This window comes from Sapajus apella, unplaced genomic scaffold, assembly GCF_009761245.1.
Source record: "Sapajus apella isolate SASKATOON/1434 unplaced genomic scaffold, GSC_monkey_1.0 scaffold74, whole genome shotgun sequence".
NCBI lineage: Eukaryota > Metazoa > Chordata > Mammalia > Primates > Cebidae > Sapajus > Sapajus apella.
Window position 1 is genome coordinate 8289405 of NW_022437014.1, and position 26701 is coordinate 8316105.

Genomic DNA, 26701 nt, shown 5'->3' on the forward strand with positions numbered 1-26701 from the left:
CCAGCCTGGCCAACATGGTGAAACTACGTCTCTACTAAAAATACAAAAATTAGCCTGGTGTAGTGGCAGGTACCTGTAGTTCCAGCTACTTGGGAGGCTGAGGTGGAAGAATCATTTGAATCTGGGAGGCAGAGGTTGCAGTGCCTGAGATTGCACCACTGCACTCCAGCCTGGATGACAGAGTAAGACTCTGTCTCAAAAAAAAAAAAAAAAAAAAAAAAAAAAAAAAAAGAAAAGAAAACCAAGAAAAGAAACTTTAGCTGAGCAAGGGGCCTGAAATCAGAAGTCAGGACAGGAGGACCACAGAGCTTTTTGTCCTCAGTTTCAAGCATGACAAGCCTTAATTTTAACTGCTATTAGCCAAAACAGGGAACAAGCCAGCTGTTCATCAACAGGTGACTAGATGAGCAAAACGTGTTATATCCATAAAACTGAATACTAGTCAGCTATATATATGTGTGAGTGGATGTGTGAGCACGTGGGTCTGTATGTTACATATAATAAGGAACAAACTACTGACACGCACTACATACAACATAGTTGAATCTCAAAATCATTATGCTAAGTGATCTAAGCTGGACACAAAATCACATATACCATTTGATTTCATTTGTACAAAATTCTAGGAAATGCAAACTATGTGCAGTGACCAAAGAAGACCAGTGGCTACCTGAGGGAGGGATGAACTGCAAAGGGGCATGAGGAATCACTGGGGATGACATGATGGAAATGTTCTGCATCATGACTGTGACGGGTGCCGTATGGGGGTATCTAACCCTGAAAACTCATCAAATCGTACGCTTTCAGTAAGTGCAATTTATTGTGTATAATACACACCTCAGTACAGTTGATTCCTTAAAAATCTGACTCCTATTCAGTGGTAAATTTGTGTTGAGGAGCATGATAATACCACAGCCCAGATGATCATTTTAGCCTTGAATCAGAGCTTCCCTATATTTTTCTAAGACCCTCCAATTACTTATAATTATTCATAGATGGCAAGTTCACTTCCTAAGTGGTGAAACTTCATTTCTTTGACCACAGATCCAGGGTAGATGCCATATGATGTCCCTGCTTCTGTGCTAAGGCAACCCTGTCTCCCTCGCTCCTCCCTCCAATAAAATTCTAGTCTCTGAATATCCATCCCATCCACCTTGAAAGGCTGTTTAACTGTACATGATACTTCCATATTATAAAGCTGTGCACAGCCTGAGGAGTCACTTTATGTGTAGATTTTTGTCTGTTTTTAACCTGCTCTGTAATAAGTTATCTTTGTATTTTGTATTTTATTTCATTCATTTCAAACCTGCTCATGTAGAACAGAAGCATTTCAAACTAAACATTCATTCACTTGTTCACAGACCAGAGTTCATCTTGTGTGTTTGTTTGCCAGTATTTTGATATTATAATGTTTTGATACCTGTATAAGTTTTTATCAGTTTCATATGACATGTTTTTAAAGTAACCATTGTCCAATGCATGCTGAATTTGGCCAGAAAATAATTCAGGAAATGTTGTCTGTCCACTGGAAGTCCATCCCTTATTATCTTCTCTCCTTCCTGCAGCATATTCCACAGGAAGTCCCAGCTACATTTCAACTACAACCTGTATGCCAGTCTACAGAGTGCTACTCCCAGAATTACATCCAGACCAAAGTCCCAGACCAACTTCCAAATTTTCAACAAAATGTCCCCTAAGCTAGTATTTTGACCAGTTTTTCTGACTCTTAAATCTAACATCTGCCACACTGAAGGAATCAATGGGCCCAGCTGTTAAAGACTAGGAGCATTTCAGAGAAGAGTTTCTTTGGAGGAGAGATCACTTCACCTCCAGTCAAAGGAATAGGGCCTCAAGGAGTCACTCACAGCTGAAGAGTGTCTCCCTCTGACAAGAGGAGAGGGACAGACTGGGGAGCTTCCCTGCCAATGGGGAAGGAAGTGCCGAGCTAAGGAGCAGCCCCTGTCCTCCAAGTCTCTCGCCACAAGCATGAGCCACGAATAGACAGTAGCATGGAGTGGTCTGGACACCCTAGTGGCTGAAATGAAATCGTGTTTGACAAGGCAATGCAGCCACAAGACTTAACAGGAAAGTCATGGGACTGTCCAACTGCTCACCTACAAGCAGGGCATGAAGTTCCCCGAGGGAACAGATTACCAAAGGACAGAGTGGAACAAGAATGCATTTGTTCTCTGACTCTATCCCCTGGTGCTGTTTGTCCGGGCAGCCTGGTTGCACAAATCTCCTCCCCGTGCAGATGGCCTCCTAAAGCCTACTGCTGTCTTCCAACTGGGAAAGAAAAACTGAATTTCTTCCAAAAATCAGGCAACTGTGCTCATAATAGGCAGTTAGAGACTGTTTGGAGCCTGGCTATTTAAGAGCATAAATAACAACTCATTGAAGAAGTAACTAATAATTTTTAATGTTTAATTATCAGTTATTTCTTCAATGAGTTTATATTTATACTCTTAACCGCCACCCATAGATGTAGAAACTACTCATAAATACAGAAAACCCATTTTTCTCTACAATAGATAGCAATGAAAGAAGGCTGTCACCTTAGAAACATAAAAGAAGGAGAGAAGGAAGGAAAAGGGAAACACGCATGCCTCTTACCCAGGCCTTGATTCTGCTGTTCCCATTCAATGGCATCTGGCACCTGGTAGGTAACTCCCTCCAACAGGTCCATGTTTCCCTGCTCTAAACCTGGTTCCTGGGATGTGACACCAGGGAGAGTAAACCCTGGCAGCTCAGTGTCACCATCCAAGCCTTCATCCAGCGAGTCTGCGTCTTTATCTTCCTCATCTTCGTCCTCATCTTCCTCTTCTTCATCTTCATCTTCTTCGTCCTCTTCATCCTCATCATCTTCTCCCTCTAGGCAAAAAGAAATCAAAGGGAAACATAGAGACATAGAATGAGTTTATGCTGAAACAAATAAATCCTTTGAAATAATCCAAACACTACAAAATAACTGTTTGGTGTTTTGAAACACATCTTTATAGCCAAAGTCAGACAATGTGAAATTTGCAGGATTATACACCCACAGTATGTCCTAGAGTTTAAACTTTCAAAAGAATAATTACGTCAGATAAGTATAAGGCAGATGTTTATCAGGAGTCAAAGTTCGGGTAATATGATTTGTTATTAAAGTTATTTATATTTATAATATAAATATTGTATTTATACAATACAATAAATTGTTTTACTTTTGCTGTTTTCTGGAGATGATTAAATGTTTATCAGTTAGCACACTGAAGTACTAACAGAGCTTAAAATAAGCTGTTCCCATCCCTTTATAGTTCATAATGTTAATGGAGAGAATTCATTATTTTGCCACAATTTTTTTCTATTTATCCATATCAGTGAGTAGAACTCACAACAATGGTAAGTGAAGAGCATATGAATTCACCTTGGATCTTGTTCTCTCTAAGGAAGAGTAATCCAAGAAACTGGAAATAATTTCATCAACATTCTCAATCCAACTCTAAAGGAATTGGGAAATGGGATATTCATCAGGAGTCATCAGAAAGGCAACACATTAAAAATTACCATTATCATCATTGTAAGAGTTAACATCCACAATTCATCATTTTCTAGTTTTTTTTTTTAAGAGACGAGGTCTTACTCTGTTGCCCACACCGGAGTGCAGTGTCATGATCATAGTTCACCGCAGCCTCAAACTCCTAAACTCAAGCAATCCTCCTCCCTCAGTCTCCCACAATGCTAGGATTACAGGTATGAGCCATGGCACTTCACCACAAGTTGTCATTTTCAATGCTTCAAGCGGAGTGGATTTAAGGAACATAAGATCCCCAATTTCGTAGGCCGGGAACGGTGGCTCACGCCTGTAATCCCAGCACTTTAGGAGCCAAGGTAGACAGATCACCTGAAGTCAGGAGTTTGAGAACAGCCTGACCAACATGGAGAAGCCCCATCTCTACTAAAAATACAAAATTAGCCAGGAGTGGTGGTGCATGCCTGTAATCCCAGCTACTCGGGAGGCTGAGGAAGGAGAATCACTTGAAACTGGGAGGTGGAGGTTATGGTGAGCCGAGATGGTGTCACTGCATTCCAGCCTGGGCAAGAAGACCAAAACTCCAGGTAAAAAAAAAAAAAAAAAAATCCCCAATTTCATTTTGTTTCACCAATTTAATTTCCTAGCAATATTTCAAGTCCCCATCCTCCCCATGGATGCACCCCTGAAGCCCCTGATAAATGCCCACAAAGTCCACCAAAGGCCTTCCCTTTGGTCTCTCCCCTTGACTCCCGGCACAGCAGTGACTGCAATAGGTAAGTCTCCTCCTATGGTGGAGAAAAGAAGGGAAGAAGGACAACCAGAGCCCAAGAACTTGGAGACTCTCCTTTTCTGCTTCTACACAACTTTCTCCACACATACTCCCTTTCCTCTATCATTTAGAGGTTTTTAAGTTTTAGAAAATGTCACCTTTAATCTTTTTTAATTTTTATATGTCCTTTAACTTGGTAGAATTAATATCTGTCACCATTCTAAAAATTCGACAAATATTTATCAGCCTCCTGATGCATGCTATTGCAGACACTAGGGATAGGGCAGTAACGTCTCTGCCGTCATGGCGCCCATACACCACTCAGAAAGGCTCACAGCAAACAAATGATAGACAGATAACTCTACACTCTCATTAAAACCGGCAAGAAGATAGAAAATGCCAGACACTACTATTTTAGAAAGAGAGATTAAAGAAAGCTTTTCTGACAAGGTGAAGTTTGAACAGAGGATATACCGAAATAGTGAATTCTCTTGTTTAATTTAGGTCCATATCTACAGGAAGACCATTCCCAGTGGAGGAAACAGCAAGGACTTAATCCTTGAGGCAGGTGTGGCCTTGCTGTGTTCAAAGAATGGCAAAGAAGCCTGGGCTGTGAGAACCAGGGCAAATATAGGAAACGAGGCAGGAAGAAGTGGAAGAAGTGGGCAGGGGCCAGATCTGACTTTTTTTTCTTTTCTTTCTTGCTTTTTTTTTTTTTTTGAGTCTTTTGTTTATTTCAGTAGGTTTTTTGGGAACAAGTCATGCTGACTTACATTTATAAAGAATGATTCTAGCAACAGGGTGGAGAACAGGCTGTATTAGAGCAAGAGATGAAACAGGAAGGCTAACAAGGAGTCCATTTAAAAACCAGGTATAGATTACGGTGCTTTGGACTAGAGTACAGTCTGGAAAGAGCAGAGAGGTGCTGAGATCCGGGATATAATTTGAAGGTAGAACCCTGCTGATAATTATAATGTGAAATGCAGGAGGAAGATCCCACATGGCTGAAAAATGGGACCTAAAAGATAAAGAGTCAAAGCAAGAATTGTCATTTGAGATATAGTAACTGTGTGATGGCCTATGGCATCCAAGGAAATATTGGAGGACTACGGACATTTCAAAGCTAGAGATAAAAGTTTGGGAATCGTCAGCTTATAAATAATATCCAAAACCTTGAGACTGGTTGAGATTATCAAGAGGGTGAATATAGACCGAAAGGGAAATGGTCCAGGCCACATTCCCAGGCAAAGCCACCATTTAGAGGGTGACCAGCTGAGGGAGATCTGCACAGGAGACAGGAGTGACCACTGGGGTAGGAGAAAAACCAAGGAGAGTGTAGTGTCAGGGAAGGCAAATGAAGAAAGCATTTCCAAGGGTCCGAGTAAGAGACTAAGGATGTCCCTCTGGCTTGGGCACTGGGATGCTATGGGTGACCTTGACAAAAGTTGTTTCTGAGGAATGACAAGGACAAAGGCAGGTTGGAGTGGTTCAAGCGAAGTGGTTTGCTTGTGAAGACACAAGCAAACAAACAAAAAATTCTTACCAGAAATTTGGCTAAAAGAAGAACAGAGAAATTAGGATGCAGGTAGAGATAGATACCTGGTCAAGGGTAGGTTCTTAAAATAGAATATAGAAGATAGAACCTGCTTGTAAGTTAATGGGTCAGATCTCATTGAGAGGGGCAATCAATGAGGCAAGAAAGAGAGAAGCAGCTGCAGGAGAATATCCTGAGATACACAGTTTTATAAGGTGGCTGCATGCATGGACTCTGAAGCCACGCAAATTTATTATGGCTGTGTGATTTTGCACATGTTGCTGAATTTTGCTGTGCCCCAGCTTCCTCATCTGTAGAACTGATATTATTCCTACCTCACAGATCTGTTGTGAGAATCACATTAGTTAATTTATAGGGGACTTGGCTGGACACGGTGGCTCACGCCTGTAATCCCAGCATTTTGGGAGGCCAAGGCGGGTGAATCATGAGGTCAGGAGTTCAAGACCAGCCTGGCCAACATGGTGAAACCCCACTTCTACTAAAAATACAAAAAATTAGCTGGGTGTAGTGGCGGGCACCTGTAATCCCAGCTACTGGAGGGACTGAGGCAGGAGAAGCCCTTGAACCCGGGAGGCAGAGGTTGCAGTGAGTCGTGATCACGCCACTGCACTCCAGCCTGGGTGACAGGGCAAGACTTCATCTAAAAAAAAAAAAAGCATTATAAGGGACTTAAAACTAAGCCTGGCACATAGTGGACAGATTGGCTTCTTCATAATGACTAAAAAAAGACAGTGTTCAGTGCACAGGCTGTCTTGTATCCACCCTCCCCTGCAACAGTAGGAAAAGAAGGGCAGAGAAACAGGCATGGTGCAGGCAGGTGAGCAGATTTGATGGTTGGAATACATGAAAGTCATCTTTCTGTTTCTTTTATTCTCAGTCAAATAAAAACCTGGAAGAGAAAACAGCAATGTTGGTGGTTTGAGGTGAGAGGAAAAAGTGTAAAATAGTTACCTTGGCCGGGCGCAGTGGCTCACGCCTGTAATCCCAGCACTTTGGGAGGCCGAGGCGGGTGGATCATGAGGTCAAGAGATCGAGACCATCCTGGTCAATATGGTGAAACCCCGTCTCTACTAAAAATACAAAAAATTAGCTAGGCATGGTGGTGCGTGCCTGTAATCCCAGCTACTCAGGAGGCTGAGGCAGGAGAATTGCCTGAACCCAGGAGGCGGAGGTATGGTGAGCCGAGATCACGCCATTGAACTCCAGCCTGGGTAACAAGAGCGAAACTCCATCTCAAAAAAAAAAAAAAAATAGTTACCTTGGAGAGTGGGCAAGTAAATCCTCGGAGGAACGGGGCAGGACTGCCAGGCAGTTTTCTAGGCCCACTTCAGATGTGACATCATATATTTAAAGTGAGACCTGTTGAGATGGTTGTGAGTTGTTCTCCAGTCACATTCAGCTGCTTGGAAGCGGGCATGGATGGAGATGGTAGTAGGCACAGAGACTTAACCAGCAGCAAGTTTTACCAGAAGAGCTCAATAGAAACCATGGAGGATAGAGAGAGGGTAAGAAAGGGTATCGATTGTGTGTGAAGAAATAATTATAAAGATGGACCAAGGAGCACTTCAGGAGGCCAAGGTGGGCAGATCACCTGAGATCGGGAGTTCGAGACCAGTCTGACCAACATAGAGAAACCCCGTCTCTACTAAAAATACAAAATTAGCAGGGCGTGGTGGCACATCCTGTAATCCCAGCTACTCGGGAGGCTGAGACGGGAGAATCACTTGAACCCGGGAGGCGGAGGTTGTGGTAGGCCAAGATCATATCATTGTACTCCAGCCTGGGCAGCAAAAACAAAACTCGTTCTAAAAAAAAAAAAAAAAAAAAAAAACAACTTGAAAAGGAGTCTGGATAGAGGAAAAATGATAGAATATTTAGATTATGAGGAAAACTATCAGGAACCATCAAAACTACCTGAGGACTTCCATATCTTTACTTTAAATTCCTGATAGGTTGTTTTCTCCTCCTCTTGGGGGTGGATCTGGAGGGGGCAGCACCCCTTCCTTCTCCTGGAGTGCCCCTGCCTGCACCCCCAAGACCAAGACCACCGCTTCACAATGTAGCAGGGACTCCTGGCCGTCCCTCAAAAGTGACTGTTTCTGTGCTAGAAAATGGAAAAACAGCAAGGGCCAGAAGTGAACCAGAGTGCAGAGTGAGGCAGAATCAGTGAGTCAGAGTGATGACCTGGGGCCTCCATGCCCAGGCAGAAAGAAAAACAAGCAGACAGACATCAAGAGGAAAAGCCAAAAATGTGGACCAGAAGGATGAAGCTGTGGGATACTAATGCCCACATCACCTGCTGCCTGTGTAGTGGGCACCTCGCTGATGCAACCAGGGTGGCCAAGTGTCTGCACACATTCTGTAAGGGTTGCCTGGTCAAGTATTTGGAAGAGAACAACACCTGCCCTTCCTGTAAGACTGTGATGCATCACCGCTACTCACTGCGGCACATCAGCCATGACAGCACCATACACGAGATTGTTTACCAATCGGTATCGGGTCTCCAAGAAGCAGAAATGAAAACAGAGAGAGAATTCTGCCACAAATTGGGCATGGAAGTGCCTGGAGTCATCAAGGAGGAGAATTGTTCCACCAAACAACACTTAGATTTTCATCAGAATGGTGAAATGAAAGCAGAAGACAGTTAAACAGAGACCAGATAAAAAGAAGGAAAAGGACAAAGATTTTCACAGAAGTGATGAGCAGGAAAGCAACAGCAGCAAGTTGTGGGGGGTGAAAAGGAAATGCATCTGCTGCATAGCCCAAGCAATATTCTGACATCTAAGGAAGTTCACTGCCAAAAGTCTTAACCTTTTGTCCTTCAGTGAGGTAATATTCAATCCATAAATAGAAACTCTAGCAAGTCATTTCTTATGTAAAAATGACTCTCCTAAAATTCTTTTTTTTTTCTACAACTTTATTTCGAGATTTTAACTAGAAAAAAAAAAATCTCAATTTGTTTTGCCTGCCCTGCCAGGTAACATGATAGGAAACAGCAGTGAGGATTGTGAAAAGCCCAGAGACCACAGACATGAAGAACCCACCGTTATTAGAAGAGAAAAAGGGGGAGAGGTTGTGGAGAGGAGGTCAGGTGATGGAACTGTTTTAAAAGATGTTAACGACATTCCTCACAAAGAAGAATTCTGTTCTTTAATTTCACAAATGGATGGGTAGGTAGGTGGGTTGAAGGAGGGATGGGTGAATGAAAGAGAGAGAGAGAGAATATGCTTTCAAGTTGTAATAAATGCTGAGAATAAATGAAATCTGGTGGCCTGCTGGGCTGGCTGATAAAAGAGTGGTGTGAGCACATGAGCTCAAAATCACTGGAAGCTCACCTCAAGGTAGTGACATTTGGGTGAAGATGTAAATTCTCAGCAGGAGACCAGCTCTGCACAGGTAAGAGAGGGCACTGGATGGCCTTGGGCAGGGATACATGGTTTGGCGCAGGGTTTCAAAAGATCCCTTAGACTGTGTGGAAAATGGGGTAGAGAAATGAAAGCAGGAGAGGCTGATGGCAGGAGTCCCAGGAGAGAAGAATCATGGCAGTGCAGTAAAGGTGGAAAAATGGACAGACTTGAGATGTGTTTTGGAGAAAGCAGTAGGTGGAACAGTGGCCCCAAAGAGATAAACCCACATCTGGGCCCCCTAGAAGCTGCAAATGGGACCTCATTTGGTAAAGGAATCTTTGCAGGTACAAGTAGTTAAAGATTTTGAGATAAAATAGTATTGGATTCTCTTGGTGGGCCTTAAGTACAATGAAAAAAAGTCCTTATAAGAATAAAGCAGAGAAAGACTGAGATACAGACAGAGAGGCAAAGAGAAAGTCTTTTGGAGAGGGAGCCAGATACTGGAGTGAGGCAGCCACAAGCTGAGGAATCTTTGAGCCACCAGAAGCTGGAAGAGGCAGGAAGGATCCTCCCCACTATGGTCTGTATGCATCCCCCAAAATTCATGTTTGGAAATTAATGGATTGGTGTCCTTATAAAAAGGGCTGTGGGAGTGGGCTCGTGCTCTTCTGCCCTTCCGCCACGAGCATGTAGCAAGAAGACCCTCGCCAGATGCTGACACCTTGGTCTTAGACTTCTTAGCCTCCAGAACCATGAGGAAATAAATTTCTATTCTTCATAAAACCAACACCCCACCAAAAAAAAGTCCCTATTTAAAGACTTTGTGGACCTTCCTCCTATAGACAGGAGCTGTCTAAAAGAGCACTTTTTTTTTTTTTTTTTTTTTTTTTTGAGATGCAGTCTTGCTCTGTCACCCAGGCTGGAGTGCAGTGATGTGCACATGGTTCACTACAGCCTCAGCTTCCTGGTCTCATGTGATCCTCCTGCCTCATCCTCCCAAAGTACTGGAATTACAGCTGTGAGCCACTGTACCTGACCCCATTTCTTTCTTTATTTTTGAAGCATTATAAAATTAATTTTAGTGTCCTTTGCTCCCCACAAACCTAAGAGGTTTGGATTAATAAAACAATTGTGCCTATATAATCCTGCTCTCCTAGGATCACTGTTCTCTGACCACCACCATCCACCAAAGACAACTTCTACTTGGTCCTCAACATCTTCAGCCAATCCCTTCTCTTTAAAGTATAGAATCCTAAAAAATGAAAGGAATCTCCAAAGTCACTTTACTCCATCTTATTATCCCAAAGAGAGGGCTGCAGGTAAGCAAGCCTAGCCCAATAAGAAGGCTGCTACCTTTATAATGTGACTTGGAGGAAAATACTAGGGTCAGCATGTCTTATAAACTCTCCCACACTCACTCACCTTGGTAGAGACTGCCTTCTCCTCCTCCCTGCCCTGAAATGTCCAACATGAGATGCCTTCCTCTGAGTCAAACAATGAAACTGAGAAGTATTCTCTTTAGAAACTTCTTATTGAGTAGTATACAATTTATACTATGGGAAAGTAAGGAAGTTTCCCTGACTTACATGTGAGAAACAAGAGAAAAGCTTTCTCCTTGTACTAACAGCTTCACCCTTCAGTACAAAGCAAATTATAAGATTTATTATTTGTCCTTTTAATAGTTACAAAATCATAGAGCTAGCCTAAGAAGACAGCCATAGAAAAAAAAAGTTTTGGTGACTGTGTGGAGAAGAGAGGAGGAAGTCAGCCTTATTAGAATGAGGTTTCTCTTTTAGTCGACCTTATTCTCTCACAATCTTTTTCTGCCAGAAAATGTTTTTTTTTAGGAGCCTACAATTATTTTACAGCCATTAAGCATCTTTAGTTGTATGTCACCTGTACCCTGTTTCAATTACCAATAGAACCTGACTACTATTACAGATCAGTAACAAAAAAGACATTATCACCTTTCTTCGAATTAGCAAAATAATGTATGTTATAGTAACTTGAACTAGAAAGGTGGGAAACTATCAAAGAAGGGAAAGATGGTCTTGTCCACTGTTGTATCACCAATGACCAGTACAGTACTTGGCAATCAATAGTGCTCAATAAGTATTTTTTGAATGAATAAATGCATAAATAATAAGATAGATGCAGTTTTTTTAAGCCCAGATCTAAGGAAACACAGAGTAACACTTAAAAAACAATCAGCAATACATTCCTCTGAATACACTAGCAACCACAAAGGCAGCATACGAGACCAACCAATGTAAAACCAGAGTTCATCTTCTGTTCATAAAAACTGAAGAGAAAGTCATCTGTATTTCAGCCAGTCTTTCAATTAGTTACACCCATAATAAATAATGATGTCATGAACATCTCTTAACACAAAGAACAATGACATGCCATAAACGTTCAGCAAACAAAACTATGCCAAAAATAACAGGATTCCTGGCCCAAGAGCTAAAATTAAAGAACTCAATCATATAACACTACCAAGTTATATTTAAAGGTTAGAGGGTAATGTCTGAGTTTTAAAATTTTGTTTAAATAAACCCCAAATTTTATTTTCATTCATCTGAACCCCAAATAAGCATAGGATCAAGGTAAAAGATACACACAATTATTCTACATAAAGATAGCATAGAGAAAGTACACTGAACCTCTAAAAAAAATTGATCTTGGTTAACTATGCATAGCAGATACACGTCCTATGTCAATAACCAGTGATAATGCTCAAAAACGTAAAGCTGTTTTTGTTCTGACAATCTCTAAAAAGACATTGCAATTCAGGAAAGGAAGATTCAGAGAGTTCAGCCTGAAAAGTTCCTTCTAGTCATGTTACCTTGAATTGGAAAATTCATCCTCATAACTGACACTTCTTTTTCCCAAGGTGACATGGCACTGATTACATCATAACACCAAACACTAGCGGTGACCCTAGCAGCAAAGGGGCAGGAAGAATGGTTTCTAAGCAACCATCTCTCTTGACAGTTAAAATCCTCTCAACAAACTGCACGTTCCCACTCCCAAACACGTGATACATATTATGAAAAATTCCCTTTTCACTCTTGTTGAACCAGCATCTCCTTAGAATACGTGTCCCACTGAGTCCAGCACACACAGACAGGAATGATGGGCTCCTTGCCATGCAGCTAATGGATTTTTCTATAGCATCTTTACTGAGATCAAGTCACTTGGGATTAATCTGATGCTCCTGCTTGCATGTCCTCTGTCAAGAATTCTGACACTTAACAATAGTAAAAAACCTGGATGAGATGTCAGCCAAAACCTAAACTTAGGTGTTCAGACAGTAGATGGTTCAGCATACATCAGAGACTGGGACATGGTTCAATTTCTGACTGCTGTGCTTGAGGTGAACTGAAACAGTTAAGAATAAAACTAAGAACCATTAAACTGAAATGTCAGAGAATAGTGCCACATGGCCAAGAGATGGTTACTGATACTAAATTGTGTTCACAGCTCAAATAGATAAATGTCCTGTTGCAAGTGGCAGGAAGACAATATACGTCTACACGGTACCCTCTCTAAACCAACTTTATCTGTCTGGCAGATCTCTGACAATCTCTTAACAGCTGTTTCAAAGCCCACAACAATACTTTGTACTTACATGGGGCTTTCCTTCCGAGGGACTCAAACAGCTTTTCAGGCTTTATTCTCCAAACTTACATTGTTAGCTAACAGGGAACAAGCTTTGTAAGTTTTATTTTACTTGCAGGCTATTTGGTGGGGGGAAAAAAAAACACACACAAACAAAAAAACGACCTTAGATGCTCAAATACCACAGCAGAGACTTAAATGAGCTTGTGCAAACAGAATTTTTGCCTCTGTAGATCAGACCTGTTTTCTTTATTCATTGGAAATATTGCTGCCTATGGTTACCAAAATTGAGAGTTTTCATTTTGTTCAAGACCAGGGCCATAGGTTAACTCTCAACAAAATTAATAAAAGATGTGGGAGAAAATTTGCCCTTATCACCCTGAGTAATTTGAGTAATCTGACTCTGCTACAAAGTCCATGTGTCATTTAAGGGGCAGTTCCCAACAAAGATGCTCAGTTTCTCTAACTGCATTTTTATCACAGCTTTGATATTTTTAGATCTCCAGAAGGTACAAAAGTAGCTAGCACTTCCAGGCTGTTACTAATGCATCAAAGGTGGAAAAAACCTTAGTTGAGAATGTGTCATCCCAACAATGACAGCAGGAAGAACCAGAGCAGGAGCACCTGTTCCCCAACATCTGCTGTCTATCCTTGACTTACAAGGAGAATGGGATCTCACCTGTATTTTCTGCCTTTTTGGAATAGCAATGATTAATTTGAATCATCATCTTTTGTCTATTTATTCATGAGTTTTACATATCAAATTTCTCTTTTTAGTGGCTTTTTCTTCCCTTTACTATGTTTAAAATTAAATCTAAGGTAAACAAATTAGCCCATGTGAAAATGAAGAATGCCTTGAAAAGAAACAGAGTAGTTTCACCAGGCATGGGCTGAGCACATACTAGTCTGTCTCCCACTTCTCCTATGAAGGGAATGGCTCTGACACATCAAAGACAAAACCTTTGCAGGCATACGTTTTCCTGGGAACTCTGATGCCAATAATAATCAAAAGCCATTGTTTTCACCTACCAAGAGTGACTGAAGCCCTAGAAATGACACTGCTCTTATTTCCAGATTTTTTTTTTAACTTGGGCCTCAAATCAGGTGCAAAACTTAAAAACCAGAAAGAAAATATTAAACTTGTCTTGAGGATGTGAAGTGACTCTCCAGCAGATGGCTCTCCAGGATCAGAAGGTTCTAAGGGATACCGGAATTTTCTGAAATAACTACCAGAAAATCCAGCAACTCACAACATTAAGCTGACTTAGAATATATAGAATTTCATTACATTTCTAAAATGGAAATATTCCTGCCAAGTGCTTTGACATTTTTATCATGTAATATGAGATAAATATTAAACTATGTACACATACCATATTTATCTTATTAAGCTTTATAGTGAAATGAACCCCAGGGATCTCAATATTCAATTTAAGAACTAATACTGTTGCATCTATCTATCTATCTGCATATTCCTCTTATCTTAATGTCCTTCTTCCCCTTAAAGCCATACAAAGTTGCTGAATGCTGTATTGGGAGACTTTCTTTCCATTCAAAATTATGGCTTTAAGTTTCACACATCTTGTTGTGCAAAAAACTAGCTTATTAATTTTCACTGATATATGGTATTCGTTATGCATTTATGTCACTATCCCCATGTCAAGGAACATTTGGGATATTTGGTCATTGCTAATTTTGATTTTGCTGTTATGAATAGTGCTGCTTCAAGAGTCATATATGCTCTCTAATATATTTGTTCAAGGGTTTCTCTAGGGTACAGTCCTAAAAGTGGAATTGCTAGGTCAAAAGGAATACAGGTGTTCAAAATCCTAATATCTAATCAAATGTCCCTGGCTCCACATCCTCATCAACTTTGGCATTGTCAAACATTTCTTTTCAATCCAGTGTGTATAATATGATGTCACTCCAGATGTCATTTGCACTTTCTTGATGACTAATGAGGGTGTGTATCTTTTCAGTATCTGTGTGAGATGCCCACTCATGTCTTTCACTCATCTTTCTATTGAGCTGTCGTTTTCCTGCTAATTCTTTTAGAGTTCTTTCTAACCTGGACATCAATCCTTTATCAGTTATATGGATTGCAAATGTCTTTGCTAATTTTAGAAGCTGTATTTTCATTTTCTTCCTAGCATCCTTTTATAAAAGGCTTTAGTTTTCATATCATTGAATTTATTGGTATTTTTATCATTAGCAATTTTTGTGTCATATCTAAAAAGACTTTATCGTAAGGTTAGAAAAATATTCCATAATTTTAGTCAATTTAACTTTTGTCTATCACATCTGCTTTTAAACCACATAGCACTGATTTTTGTATAGCATGTAGCTTCCAATTCAATACAATTTTTCCATATGGACAACAAATTGTCCCAGAACATTTTATTTGTTTTAAATGCTGTCCCATCATTCTGCAGTACAATTTCCATCACATGTCAAGGACCCTCTTTAGCAATGTGTTTCCATGCCTATTCTGCTCCACTGGCCACTTTGATTATTCCTGTCCATGTCCCCATTGTCCAAATACATAAAGATATAGAAAGAGCTTTGTAAGTCTTAATAGCTGTTAGGATATTAACAGACACCTTCTTTCAATTTCTTTTTCTTCTTTAGGAGTATATTGGCTATTTCTTGGCCTTTTGCTCTTTCATATAAATTTTGTCAAAAGTTTATTAAGTTGTTCTAGATTAATGCAATGTAAAAACAAAATAAAGAAATCTTAATCTTACTTTTATTATTTCATTCTATTTTCTTTGGGTTTCTTCTACTTTGTTTTTATAGCTGTATTAGTCCATTCTCACACTGCTATAAAGATATTACCTGAGATTGGGTAATTTATAAACAAAGGAGATTTAATTGACTCACAGTACTGCATGGCTAGGGAGGCCTCAGAAAACTTACAGTGGTGGTGGAAGGGGAAGCAGCCGCCTTATTCAGAAGGTGGCAGGAGACAGAGTGAGGGTGAGTGAGTGTGAAGGAGGAACTTTCAAACATTATAAAACCATCAGATCTAATGAGAATACACTATAACCACATGGGAAAACCACGCCCATGATCCAATCACCTCCCACTAAGTCCCCACCTCAACACTCAACACATGGGGGATTACAACTCAAGATGACATTTGGGTGGGGACACAGAGCCCAACCATATCAACAGAGCTTAAGGTGGAAGTTACTTGGATCATTCATTTTCAGCCTTTCCTCTTTTCTAATAGAAGCTTTTTGGTTTTTTTTTTAACTGATAATTGTATGTGTTTATCATGTCCAACATGATGTTTTGAAGTATATATGTATTACAGAGTGACTAAACCTAACTAACATATAAATTACTTCACATAGTTATTTTTTTGTGGTGAGGACACTTAACATCCACTCTCAGCATTTATCAAGAATACAATATATTGTTATTAACTACAGTTACCATGTTATACAATAATGGAAACTTTATTTTTTAAAGTGAACAAACTCATCGAGGAAGCTTTCTAAAGGTTAAAAATTTACCATTAGAAAAGTTATAGCAATAAATGCCCATGTGAGAAGCAAGGAAAGATCTAAAATCGACACCCTACCATCAAAATTGAAAGAGCTAGAGGAGCAAGATCAAAGAAAACTCAAAACCTAGCAGAAGGCAAGAAATAACTAAGATCAGAGCAGAACTGAAGGAGACAGAAACACAAAAAAACACTTCGAAAAATAAATAAATCCAGGAGCTGTTTTTTTGAAAAGATCAACAAAATAGACAGACCACTAGCCAGATTAATAAAAAAGAAAAGACAGAATAACCAAGTAGATGCAATAAAAAACGATAAAGAGGATATCACCACAGATTTCACAGAAATACAAACCACCATCAGAGATTACTACAAACAACTCTACACACATAAACTAGTAAACCTGGAAGCAATGAATAAATTCCAGGACACTTGTACCCTCCCAAGCCTATTCCAGGAAGAAGTTGAAACCCTGAATAGACCGACCAATAACAAGGGCAGAAGTTGAGGCAGCAATTAATAGCTTGCCAACCAAAAACAGTCCAGGTCTATATTGGTTCACAGCCAAATTCTACCAGACATACAAAGAGGAGCTGATACCACTCCTTCTGAAACTATTCCAAACAATATTAAAAGAGGGAATCCTTCCCAAATCATTTTATGAGACCAAAATCATCCTGATACCAAAACCCAGCAGAGACTCAACAAAAAAAGAAAACTTCAGGCCGATATCCATGATGAACATAGATGCAAAAATCTTCAATAAAATAATGGCAAACTGATTGTAACAGCAATCAAAAAGCTTGTCCATCACGATCAAGTGGCCTTCATCTGGGGGATGCACGGCTGGTTCAACATACGCAAGTCTATCAACATAATCCACCACATAAACAGAACCAAAGACAAAAACCACATGATTATCTCAACAGATGCAGAGAAGGCCTACAACAAAATTCAACAGCCCTTTATGCTAAAAACTCTCTATAAACTAGGTATCCAAGAAACATATCTCAAAATAATAAAAGCCATTTATGACAAACCCACAGCCAATATCATACTGAATGGGAAAAACGGGAAGCATTCCCTTTGAAATCTGGCACTAGACAAGGATGCCCTCTCTCACCACTCCTATTCAATATACTATTGCAAGTTCTAGCCAGAGCAATCAGGCAAGAAAAAGAAATAAAGGATATTCAATTAGGAAAGGAGGAAGTCAAACTGTCTCTATTTGCAGATGACATGATTGTATATTTAGAAGACCCTATCATCTCAGCCCAAAATCTCCTGAAACCGATAAGCAACTTCAGCAGTCTCAGGATACAAGATCAATGTGCAGAAATCACAAGCATTCCTATATACCAATAACAGATTAAAAGAGAGTCAAATCAAGAGCAAACTCCCATTCACAATTGCTACAAAGAGAATAAAATACCTAGGAATATAACTAACAAAGGATGTAAAGGACCTCTTCAAGGAGAACTATGAACCACTGCTCAAGGAAATAAGAGAGGTCACAAACAGAAGGAAAAACATTTCATGCTCATGGTTAGGAAGAATCAGTATTGTGAAAATGGCCATAATGCCCAAAGTAATTTACAGATTCAACGCTATCCCCATCAAGCTACCTATGACCCTCTTCACAGAACTGGAAAAAAACATCTTAAACTTCATATGGAGCCAAAAGAGAGCCCACATAACCAAAAAAAACCCAAACGAAAAAAAAAATAAAGATAAAAAAAAAAGAACAAAGCTGGAAGCGTCACGCTACCTGACTTCAAACTATACTACAAGGCTACAGTAATCAAAACAGCATGGTACTGGTTGTTTTGATTACTGTACCACAACAGAGATACAGACCAATGAAACAGAACAGAGGCCTCAGAGGCAATGCTGCCGCACATCTACAACCACCTGATCTTTAACAAACCTGACAGAAACAAGCAATAGGTAACGGATTCCCTGTTTAATAAATGGTGTTGGGAAAACTGGCTAGCCATGTGCAGAAAGTAGAAACTGGACCCCTTTCTGACACTTTACACTAAAATTAACTCCAGATGGATTAAAGACTTAAACATAAGACCTAACACCATAAAAACCTTAGAAGAAGACCTAGGCAAAACCATTCAGGACATAGGCATAGGCAAGGACTTCATGACTAAAACACCAAAAGGATTGGCAGCAAAAGTAAAAATAGAAAAATGGGATCTAATTACACTCCAGAGCTTCTGTACAGCAAAAGAAACAATAATACAGTGAACTAGCAACCAACACAATGAGAAGAAATTTTTGCCATCTACCCATCTGACAAAGGGCTAATAGCCAGAATCTACAAAGAACTAAAATAGATTTACAAGAACACAAACAAACAAACCCATTCAAAAGTGGGTGAAGGACATGAAGAGACTCTTTTCAAAAGAAGACATATATGAGGCCAACAAACATATGAAAAAACGCTCATCATCACTAGTCATTGGAGAAATGCAAATCAAAAGCACATTGAGAGACCATCTCACGCCAGTTAGAATGGCGATCATTAAAAAATCTGGAAACAACAGATGCTGGAGAGGATGTGGAGAAATAGGAACACTTTTACACTGTTGGTGAAAGTGCAAATTAGTTCAACCATTGTGGAAGACAGTGTGGCAATTCCTCAAGGACCCAGAAATCAAAATTCCATTTGACCTAGCAATTCCATTACTGGGTATATATCCAAAGGATTATAAATCGTTCTATTATAAAGACACATGCACACGTATATTCATAGCAGCACTGTTTACAATAGCAAAGACCTGGAACCGACCCAAATGCCCATTGATGATAGACTGGACAAGGAAAATGTGGCACATGTACACCATGGAATACTATGCAGCCGTAAAAAATGATGAGTTTGTGTCCTTTGTAGGGACATGGATGAATCTCGAAACCATCGTTCTCAGCAAACTGACATAGAACAGAAAATCAAACACTGCATGTTCTCACTCATAGGCAGGTGTTGAACAATGAGAAAACATGACACAGCGAGGGGAGCATCACACACTGGGGTCTGTTGGGGGGGACTAGCAGAGGGACAGCGGCGGGTAGGGAGGTTGGGGAGGGATAACATGGAGAGAAATGCCAGATACAGGTGACAGGGGGATTGAGGCAGCAAACCACCTCGCCATGTATGTACCTCTGCGACAATCCTGCATGATCTGCACGTGTACCCCAGAACCCAAAGTCCAATAAAATATGTATATATATATTTTCAAAAGTATGGGGCAATTTACCTTTTATTGTGAATGTCTAACCTAATTGCACAACCATCAGAGAGTACAACCTGCATGATATCAATTCTTTAAAATTTATTGAGTTTTTGTTTTGTTTTGTTTTGGTTTTTTTGAGATGGAGTTTCATTCTGTCATCCAGGCTGGAGTGCAGTGGTGCCATCCTGGTTCATTACAAACTCCACCTCCCAGGTTCAAGTGATTCTCCTGCCTCAGCCTCCTGAGTCATTGGAATTATAGGCAAACACCACCACACCCAGCTAATTTTTTGTATTACAGGCACACACCACCACACCCGGCTTATTTTTAATTGAGATGGAGTTTCACCATATTGGTCAGGCTGGCCTTGTACTCCTGACCTCAGATCATCCACCTGCCTTGGCCTCCCAAAGTGCTGGGATTATAGGCATGAGCCACCATGCCCAGTGAAGATTTTTTTTAATGTACTGGTTTATGGCCAATTTTTATAAATATTTCATGTGTGATTGAAGATAACATATTTGCTAACAGTTGAGAACAGTATTTTATATATTTCAAATAATACTTTTGTCTTATATTTTTTTGAAGATTTTAGCAAATTAAATATAATACATAAGGATAATGTATAATAATATAAAGCTATTTTAGTATTCAAAAACCAATAAGGATAATGTATAATAATATAAAGCTATTTTAGTATTCAAAAACCAATGAGTATAATTCAATATAGTAACAGCCTAAAAAAGAAAACCATATCATCTTAAAAGGTACAGAAATATCAATGCAGAAAAAGCATTTGATAAAAATCCAACATTTACATAATGTCCAAAACCAAAAGAAAAACAACAAAATCGAAGCATTCAGCAAACTAAGAAAAGACAATTTAATGGTGTTAGGTGACTTGGGCTGTCATTTAAAAATGCCAAAAACTAGGTGGCTTAAACAACAGAAATTTGTTTTCTCACAGTTCTGAAGGTTCAAAGTCCAAGATCAAGGCACCAGCCAGGTGGGTTTCTGGTAAGGCCTCTCTTCCTGGCTTACAGATGATCACCTTCTTGCTGTGTCCTTACATGACATTTCCTCTCTCACAGAGAACTCTCTAGTGTCTCTTTTTCTTCTTCCTTCTGTATTTTTAAACTTTTTTTCTTTACTGTTATTGTTGTTGTTGTTGTTAGAGATGGTCTCACTCTGTCACCCAAGCTGGAGTGCAGTCACACAATCAGCTCACTGCAGTCTTGAACTCCTGGGCTCAAGCGATCCTTCTACCTCAGGCTCCCAAGTGGCTAGGACTACAGGTGCATGCCACTATGCCCAGCTAATTGTTTTCATTTTTTATAAGGATTAGGGTCTCATTATAGTAACTAGGCTGGTCTCAAACTCCTGGTCTCAAGCAATCCTTCTGCCTTTGCCTCGCTAAAGTTCTGGGATTACAGGCATTAGCTACCACCCTCAGCCCTCTTTCTCTTTTTATAAGGACACCAGTCCTATTGGATTTAGCCCCACTCTTATGACCTCATATAACTTAATTATCCCTTTACAGGCCCTATCTCCAAATACAATCACATTGGTGATTAAGTCTTCAACACATAAATTTTCTACGGACAAAATTCAGTCCACAATACAGATAAAGGGTGTCAACAAGAAACCTCTGGCTAACATAATAATTAGCCCACTTGTATTTATTGTCATTATTGATATATTTATGTTTGTTACTTTATTTTTTCCACTTTATCTGTGCTTGATTTTTCTTTTTTATTGACTTTTTTCCCTTATTCTATTTTCCCCCACTACTGGTTTATAAATTATACATTTTACTGCCTACTGCATTTTTTTCAGCTGTTACTCTTATATTTTACGATACATATTTAACTAACCAAAGACTGAACTTAATCACTATCTTGCACTCAAATAAGAAGGTCTTTAGAGCTCTTTAATCCTGACTATATCTTCACAATTTAAATACTGTTGTCCACTACTTTAGCTCTGTCCTCTCTTCTTACTCTGTAAATTAGAAATCATTATATTTTATACAGAGTGCTTATGATTTATGTACATATTTACCAGTTTATTTGTTCACTATTTCTTCTTGCATCTCAGTACCTCCTTCTAGAATTATCTTTCTTCTTCCTTAAATGTAACGCCTTCATAAGTTCTTTTCTAAAATCTGTTGCCAGTATTTTTACCTTTGTTCTTTAAAAGTAGGGGCACATAATTTTAGGTTATTCATTAATTTCTCCTATCTCATTAAAGAGATTCTCCTGTCTTCTGGTTTCCATTTCCACTATTGCTGCTAAGTCTGCTCTCAGCCTAAATTTTGTTCCTTTGTAGGTAATCTATCTTTTTCCCCTGGCTGTTTTCCTTTAAGCCTGGATCTTCAAATTTCTCTCTTTGTCTTCATTATTCTTTCATTTCATTACAAAGTAACTTGTTGAGAATTCCTGTTTTTAACTTTTTTTATTGTTGTAGAACATACAAACAAAAAGTTGACAAACCATAAGTGTACAACTTAGTAAACTATTACAAAGTGAACCAGCATATTCATCACCCAGATTCTTTTTTAAAAAGCAACATTCTATTGTACCAGAAGGCCCCTTCATACCACCATTATTACCCCAAGGGTAGGCACTATTCTGACTTCTAACACCGTGGATTAGTTTTGCCAGTTTTTGAAATTTCTATAAATGGAATTACATTGTATGAATTTCTTAGTATCTAGTTTCTTTCACTGCGAGCTCCAACCGTATGGCTGCATGTGACAACCATCCATTCATATTTAGTGCCATGTAGTTTTCCATTGTATTAACATAGAACAACTTATTTGTCTATTCTACTGGTGATGGTTAGAATTTAGATTATTTCAAGTGTTTTGCTTCTTCAAATAATCAATGTTGCTGTCAACACTCCTGTACATCTTTTGGTGTGCCTGCGTTTGCATTTTTGATGGTTTATTTATCTTGTGTGATACATTTTGTGTTTCCTAAGTCCATGGATTCATGTCTTGTCAGAGTTTGGGAAAATTTTTCAGCCATTACCACTACAAATCTTATCTCTCTATTGTCTCCATATCTCTTCCATTCTTTCTATTTTCTCCTGCCAAAAATCTGATTCAAAAAGTGAGAAGTTCTCATTCTACCCTCCATAAAGCTTAGCTTTTCTTTCATGTTGTCTTATTTTTTCTCTTTGTGCTACACTCTCTATAATGACTTCAAAGTGATCTTCCAGTTTATTAATTCTCTCTTTGGGAATATTTAACCTGTCATTGAGGCCTTTTTCCCCTAACAATTATATTTATATGTCTAAATGTTCTATTTGGTTCTTTCTAAAACTCTGCTGGGTCATTTTTGATAGTGTTTTATTACTTGCTCGTTTTTGTGATTTTTTTATTTCCTCAAACCTTTTATAAACGATGATTTTATATCTACATCTGGATAGTTTTCGTATCTAAGGTCCTAGGTAAAGAGTAAGTCAGTCTTGCTTGGCTTTGTCTTTTCTGCTGATGCTCAGTCATGGTGGTTCATTTCCTTGTTAATTTGTTGATATTTTATTACAAGATATTTATTTTATTGCTCACTTTGCTTGATTCTAATCTGTGGGAAACCTGTGGGACTCTATTGGACATGATTTTTTCTGGAGAGAATTTAGATTTGCTTCTGTGGGAAGTCAGGATGTGATACAAACCTGGAACTACTTTATTTTATTACCCTTACAAAGACACGGGCTTAATGTGGAAATTTCAATCCAGGTTCCTCATCTTCCTACTGGCCCAAGTGTAGACTCCTAGTACACGAATGATATTACTATTTGCCCTAGAGTACCCTTACCTCTCAAGTTTGCTTATTCCTTGCAATTAATTCCTTGGGTTTCAGCCCATATTTGGAATACACCAAGCTAGAAAGTACAATCCTTGCAGATTTTTCTGACAACTGGTAACCCCATTAATTTATTAGGGCATATGTTTTACCCAAGATCTAGTCATTTTGCTATTGACCCATTAGTTTTCTGTCAGAATCTGAAATCCAAATAATGTACTTTCCAAAAGCATCCATATTCAAAATCATCCATATTATCTACTTTGTAAGTTGGTCCAATGAGCTGAGTAAGAGCTTCTATTTGCTTTTCAAACTCCTTTTTTAAATTCTCCAATTTCAAATACTCATAAGAGAATCTGTAATTTGGATGCATTTTAAAATTAGATAAAATCTCAAATATTATTAAATATTACCAAATAGAGAATCAAAAATAAAGCTGCATAGCTACAACCATCTGATCTTCAATAAAATCAACAATAACAAGCAATGAAGAAATGACTCCCTATTCAATAATTGACACTGGGATAGCTGGCTAGCCAAATGCAGAAGACTGAAACTGGTCTTCTAACTTTCACCATATACAAAAATTAACTCAAGATGAATTAAAGACTTAAATGTAAGACATAAAAATCCTAGAAGAAACTCTAGAAAATACTATTCTGGACATTGGCCTTGGCAATGAATTTATGACTAAGTCCCCAAAAGCATTTGCAACAGAAGTAAAAATTGATGCGTGGAACTTAATTAAATTTAAGAGCTTCTGCACAGCAAAAGAAACTATCAAGGGGGTAAACAGACAACCAAGAGAAGTGGAGAAAATATTACAAACTATCCATTCAACAAAGGTTTAATAGCCAGAATCTATGAGAAATTGAAACAATTCAACAAGCAAAAAACAAACAACCCTATTAAAAATGGGCAAAGGATATGAACAAACACTTCTCAAAAGAAGGCTTATGAAAAAATGCTTAACATCACTAATCATTGTTCAACATCAATAATCATTAGATAAATGCAAATCAAAACCACAATAAGATACCATCTCACACCAGTCTGAATGATTATTATTAAAAGTCAAAAAATAACTGATGCTGTTGAGGTTATGGAGAAAAGAAAATGCTTGTACACTGTGGGTGGGATTGCAAATTAATTCAGCCCCTGTGGAAAGCGGTTTGGAGAGTTCTCAAAAAACTTAAAACAGAACTACCATTTGATTCAGCAATCCCATTTCTGGATATACACCTAAAAGAAAACAAATAATTCTACCAAAAGAACATGCACTCATATGTTCATAGCAGCACTATTCAAAATAGCAAAAGCACGGAATCAACCAAGATGCCCAACAATGGTAGACTAGATAAAGAAAATGTGATACATATATACCATGGAATACTACACAGCCATAAAAAATAATTTCCTATGCCACAATATGGAGGTGCCTAGAGGCCATCAAACTAAATGAATTACCACAGGAACAGAAAACCAAATATCACATGCTCTCACTTATAAGTGGGAGCTAAACGTTGAGTACATATGGACCCAAAGAAGGGAACAACAGACACTGGGGCCTACTTAAGGGTGGAGGGTGGGAGGAGGAAGAGAACTAAAAAACAAACTATCAAGTGCCATGCTCACTACCTGAGTGATGGGATTCATTGGTATATGAAACCACAGCAACACACAATTCACCCATGTAACAAACCTGCACATGTACCCCCAAACCTAAAATAAAAGTTGAAAGAGACATTACCTTATGCATGTCTGTTAATTTATTCAGTTCTCTCCTTGTTAAATGCCTTATCGCCATGATTTTTAAAACCTCCATTATTAATCTATACAAATTTATTCAAAACTTTTTACTAAATTTCAAATTTTCCATTCACTGTATGATAGTAAATATAATCATTTAAAATGTCCTCCACTATAGCCTTAACAATACTTAAAAGGTACATTCACGAGAAAATAAAAGGTTTGAGACAAGATGGTCCACTTCAAACACCACTGTCAAAATGTTTTAGATTCAATTTCCATTTCAGGCAGCTGTTTAAATATTTTCTTGGTTGGGAACAGGGGCTCACACTTGTAATTCCAACACTTTGGAAGCCACGGCAGGCAGACTGCTTAAGCCTGGGAGTTTGAGATGAGGCTGGGCAACATGGTAAAGCCCTGTCTCTACAAAAAAATACAAAAATTGGCTCGGTGGGGTGCTAGACATCTGTAGTCCCAGATAATCAGGAGGCTGAAGTGGAAAGATGGTCTGAGCCTCAGAGGCTGAGGCTACAGCGAGCTGTGATTGTGCCACTCTGCTTCAGCCTAAGCAACAGAGTGAGACCCTGTTTCAAAAACAAATAAATAAATAATTGTCTTATTTCATTTAATATTACTTGCTTTAAATGTGAAGATTCTGCTTTTGATAATGGCATTACCTATATCTGGTTAACAACCTGAAAATACCAGTCTACATAAGTACCTTCACATTTACTGTTCATGATAATTCCTTTTCAGCCATGAGTCCATATAATTGGTATGTTATCCATTATCTTCTATAAATCCTGCCCCAAAGTTATACTGGTAGAGCCTGATAGCAATAATTACAAGTTCTAGAGTTCAATACTTGCTCCTTTATTTTAGAGACAGGGTCTCGCTCTGTCACCCAGGCTGGAGTGCAGTAGCAGAACTATAGCTCACTGCGTCTTCAACTCTTGGCCTCCAGACACCCTCCCACCTCAACTTCTTGAGTGGCTGGGATTACAGGCTTAAGCCACTGCGCCTGGCTTAACATCTGCTCATTAAATAACTCACTTTTGATTCAGATGACAGCTTCATATATTTCCCTCTAGAAAACGAGACTACAGCAATCCTATTCTATTTCTCAAGTATGCTGTAAAGAGAAACATAAAGCCATATTTATATTATATCTATAAATTCTGAGTCATCTGGAATAATACCTTTCTCTTCAGCAATTTAGTCATCTTAAAGGATGACTTGCTTTAAGCAAACATATATAAAACTTATATATAAAAATCCACATACACTCAAAAAACAAATTATATGTTGGTTAGGCTGATTATTGACTATGCAAAAATATGTATGAAAGTAGGTTTCCCCTTCAAAATGTAAAACATGACTCAACTTATCTAAAATGAGGCTTACGTAATAATTTGTGGTGTTTTATCATACTTGCATGCATTTAGCTCCTTGAAGGCAGAGATTTTACCTTAAACCATCTTTGTGCCCTACTTCCCAGGATCAAGCATTGTGCCTCACACAAAATAAGCACTCAGTATATGTTGATTGAATACAAATAAACTGAACAACACCTTATCTTCCTCTCCA

General features: G+C 38.8%; 1 protein-coding gene across 1 annotated transcript in view; it reads right to left on the reverse strand.

Annotated features, from left to right (window-relative positions):
- The window catches only part of ARMH4 (armadillo like helical domain containing 4), a 138139-nt gene that overhangs the window by 81926 nt on the left and 29512 nt on the right, over window positions 1-26701 (reverse strand). Inside the window, exon 4 of the mRNA XM_032251182.1 lies at window positions 2614-2871. Within this exon, the coding sequence (XP_032107073.1) occupies window positions 2614-2871 (258 nt within the window). The remainder of the gene's footprint in view (window positions 1-2613; window positions 2872-26701) is intronic.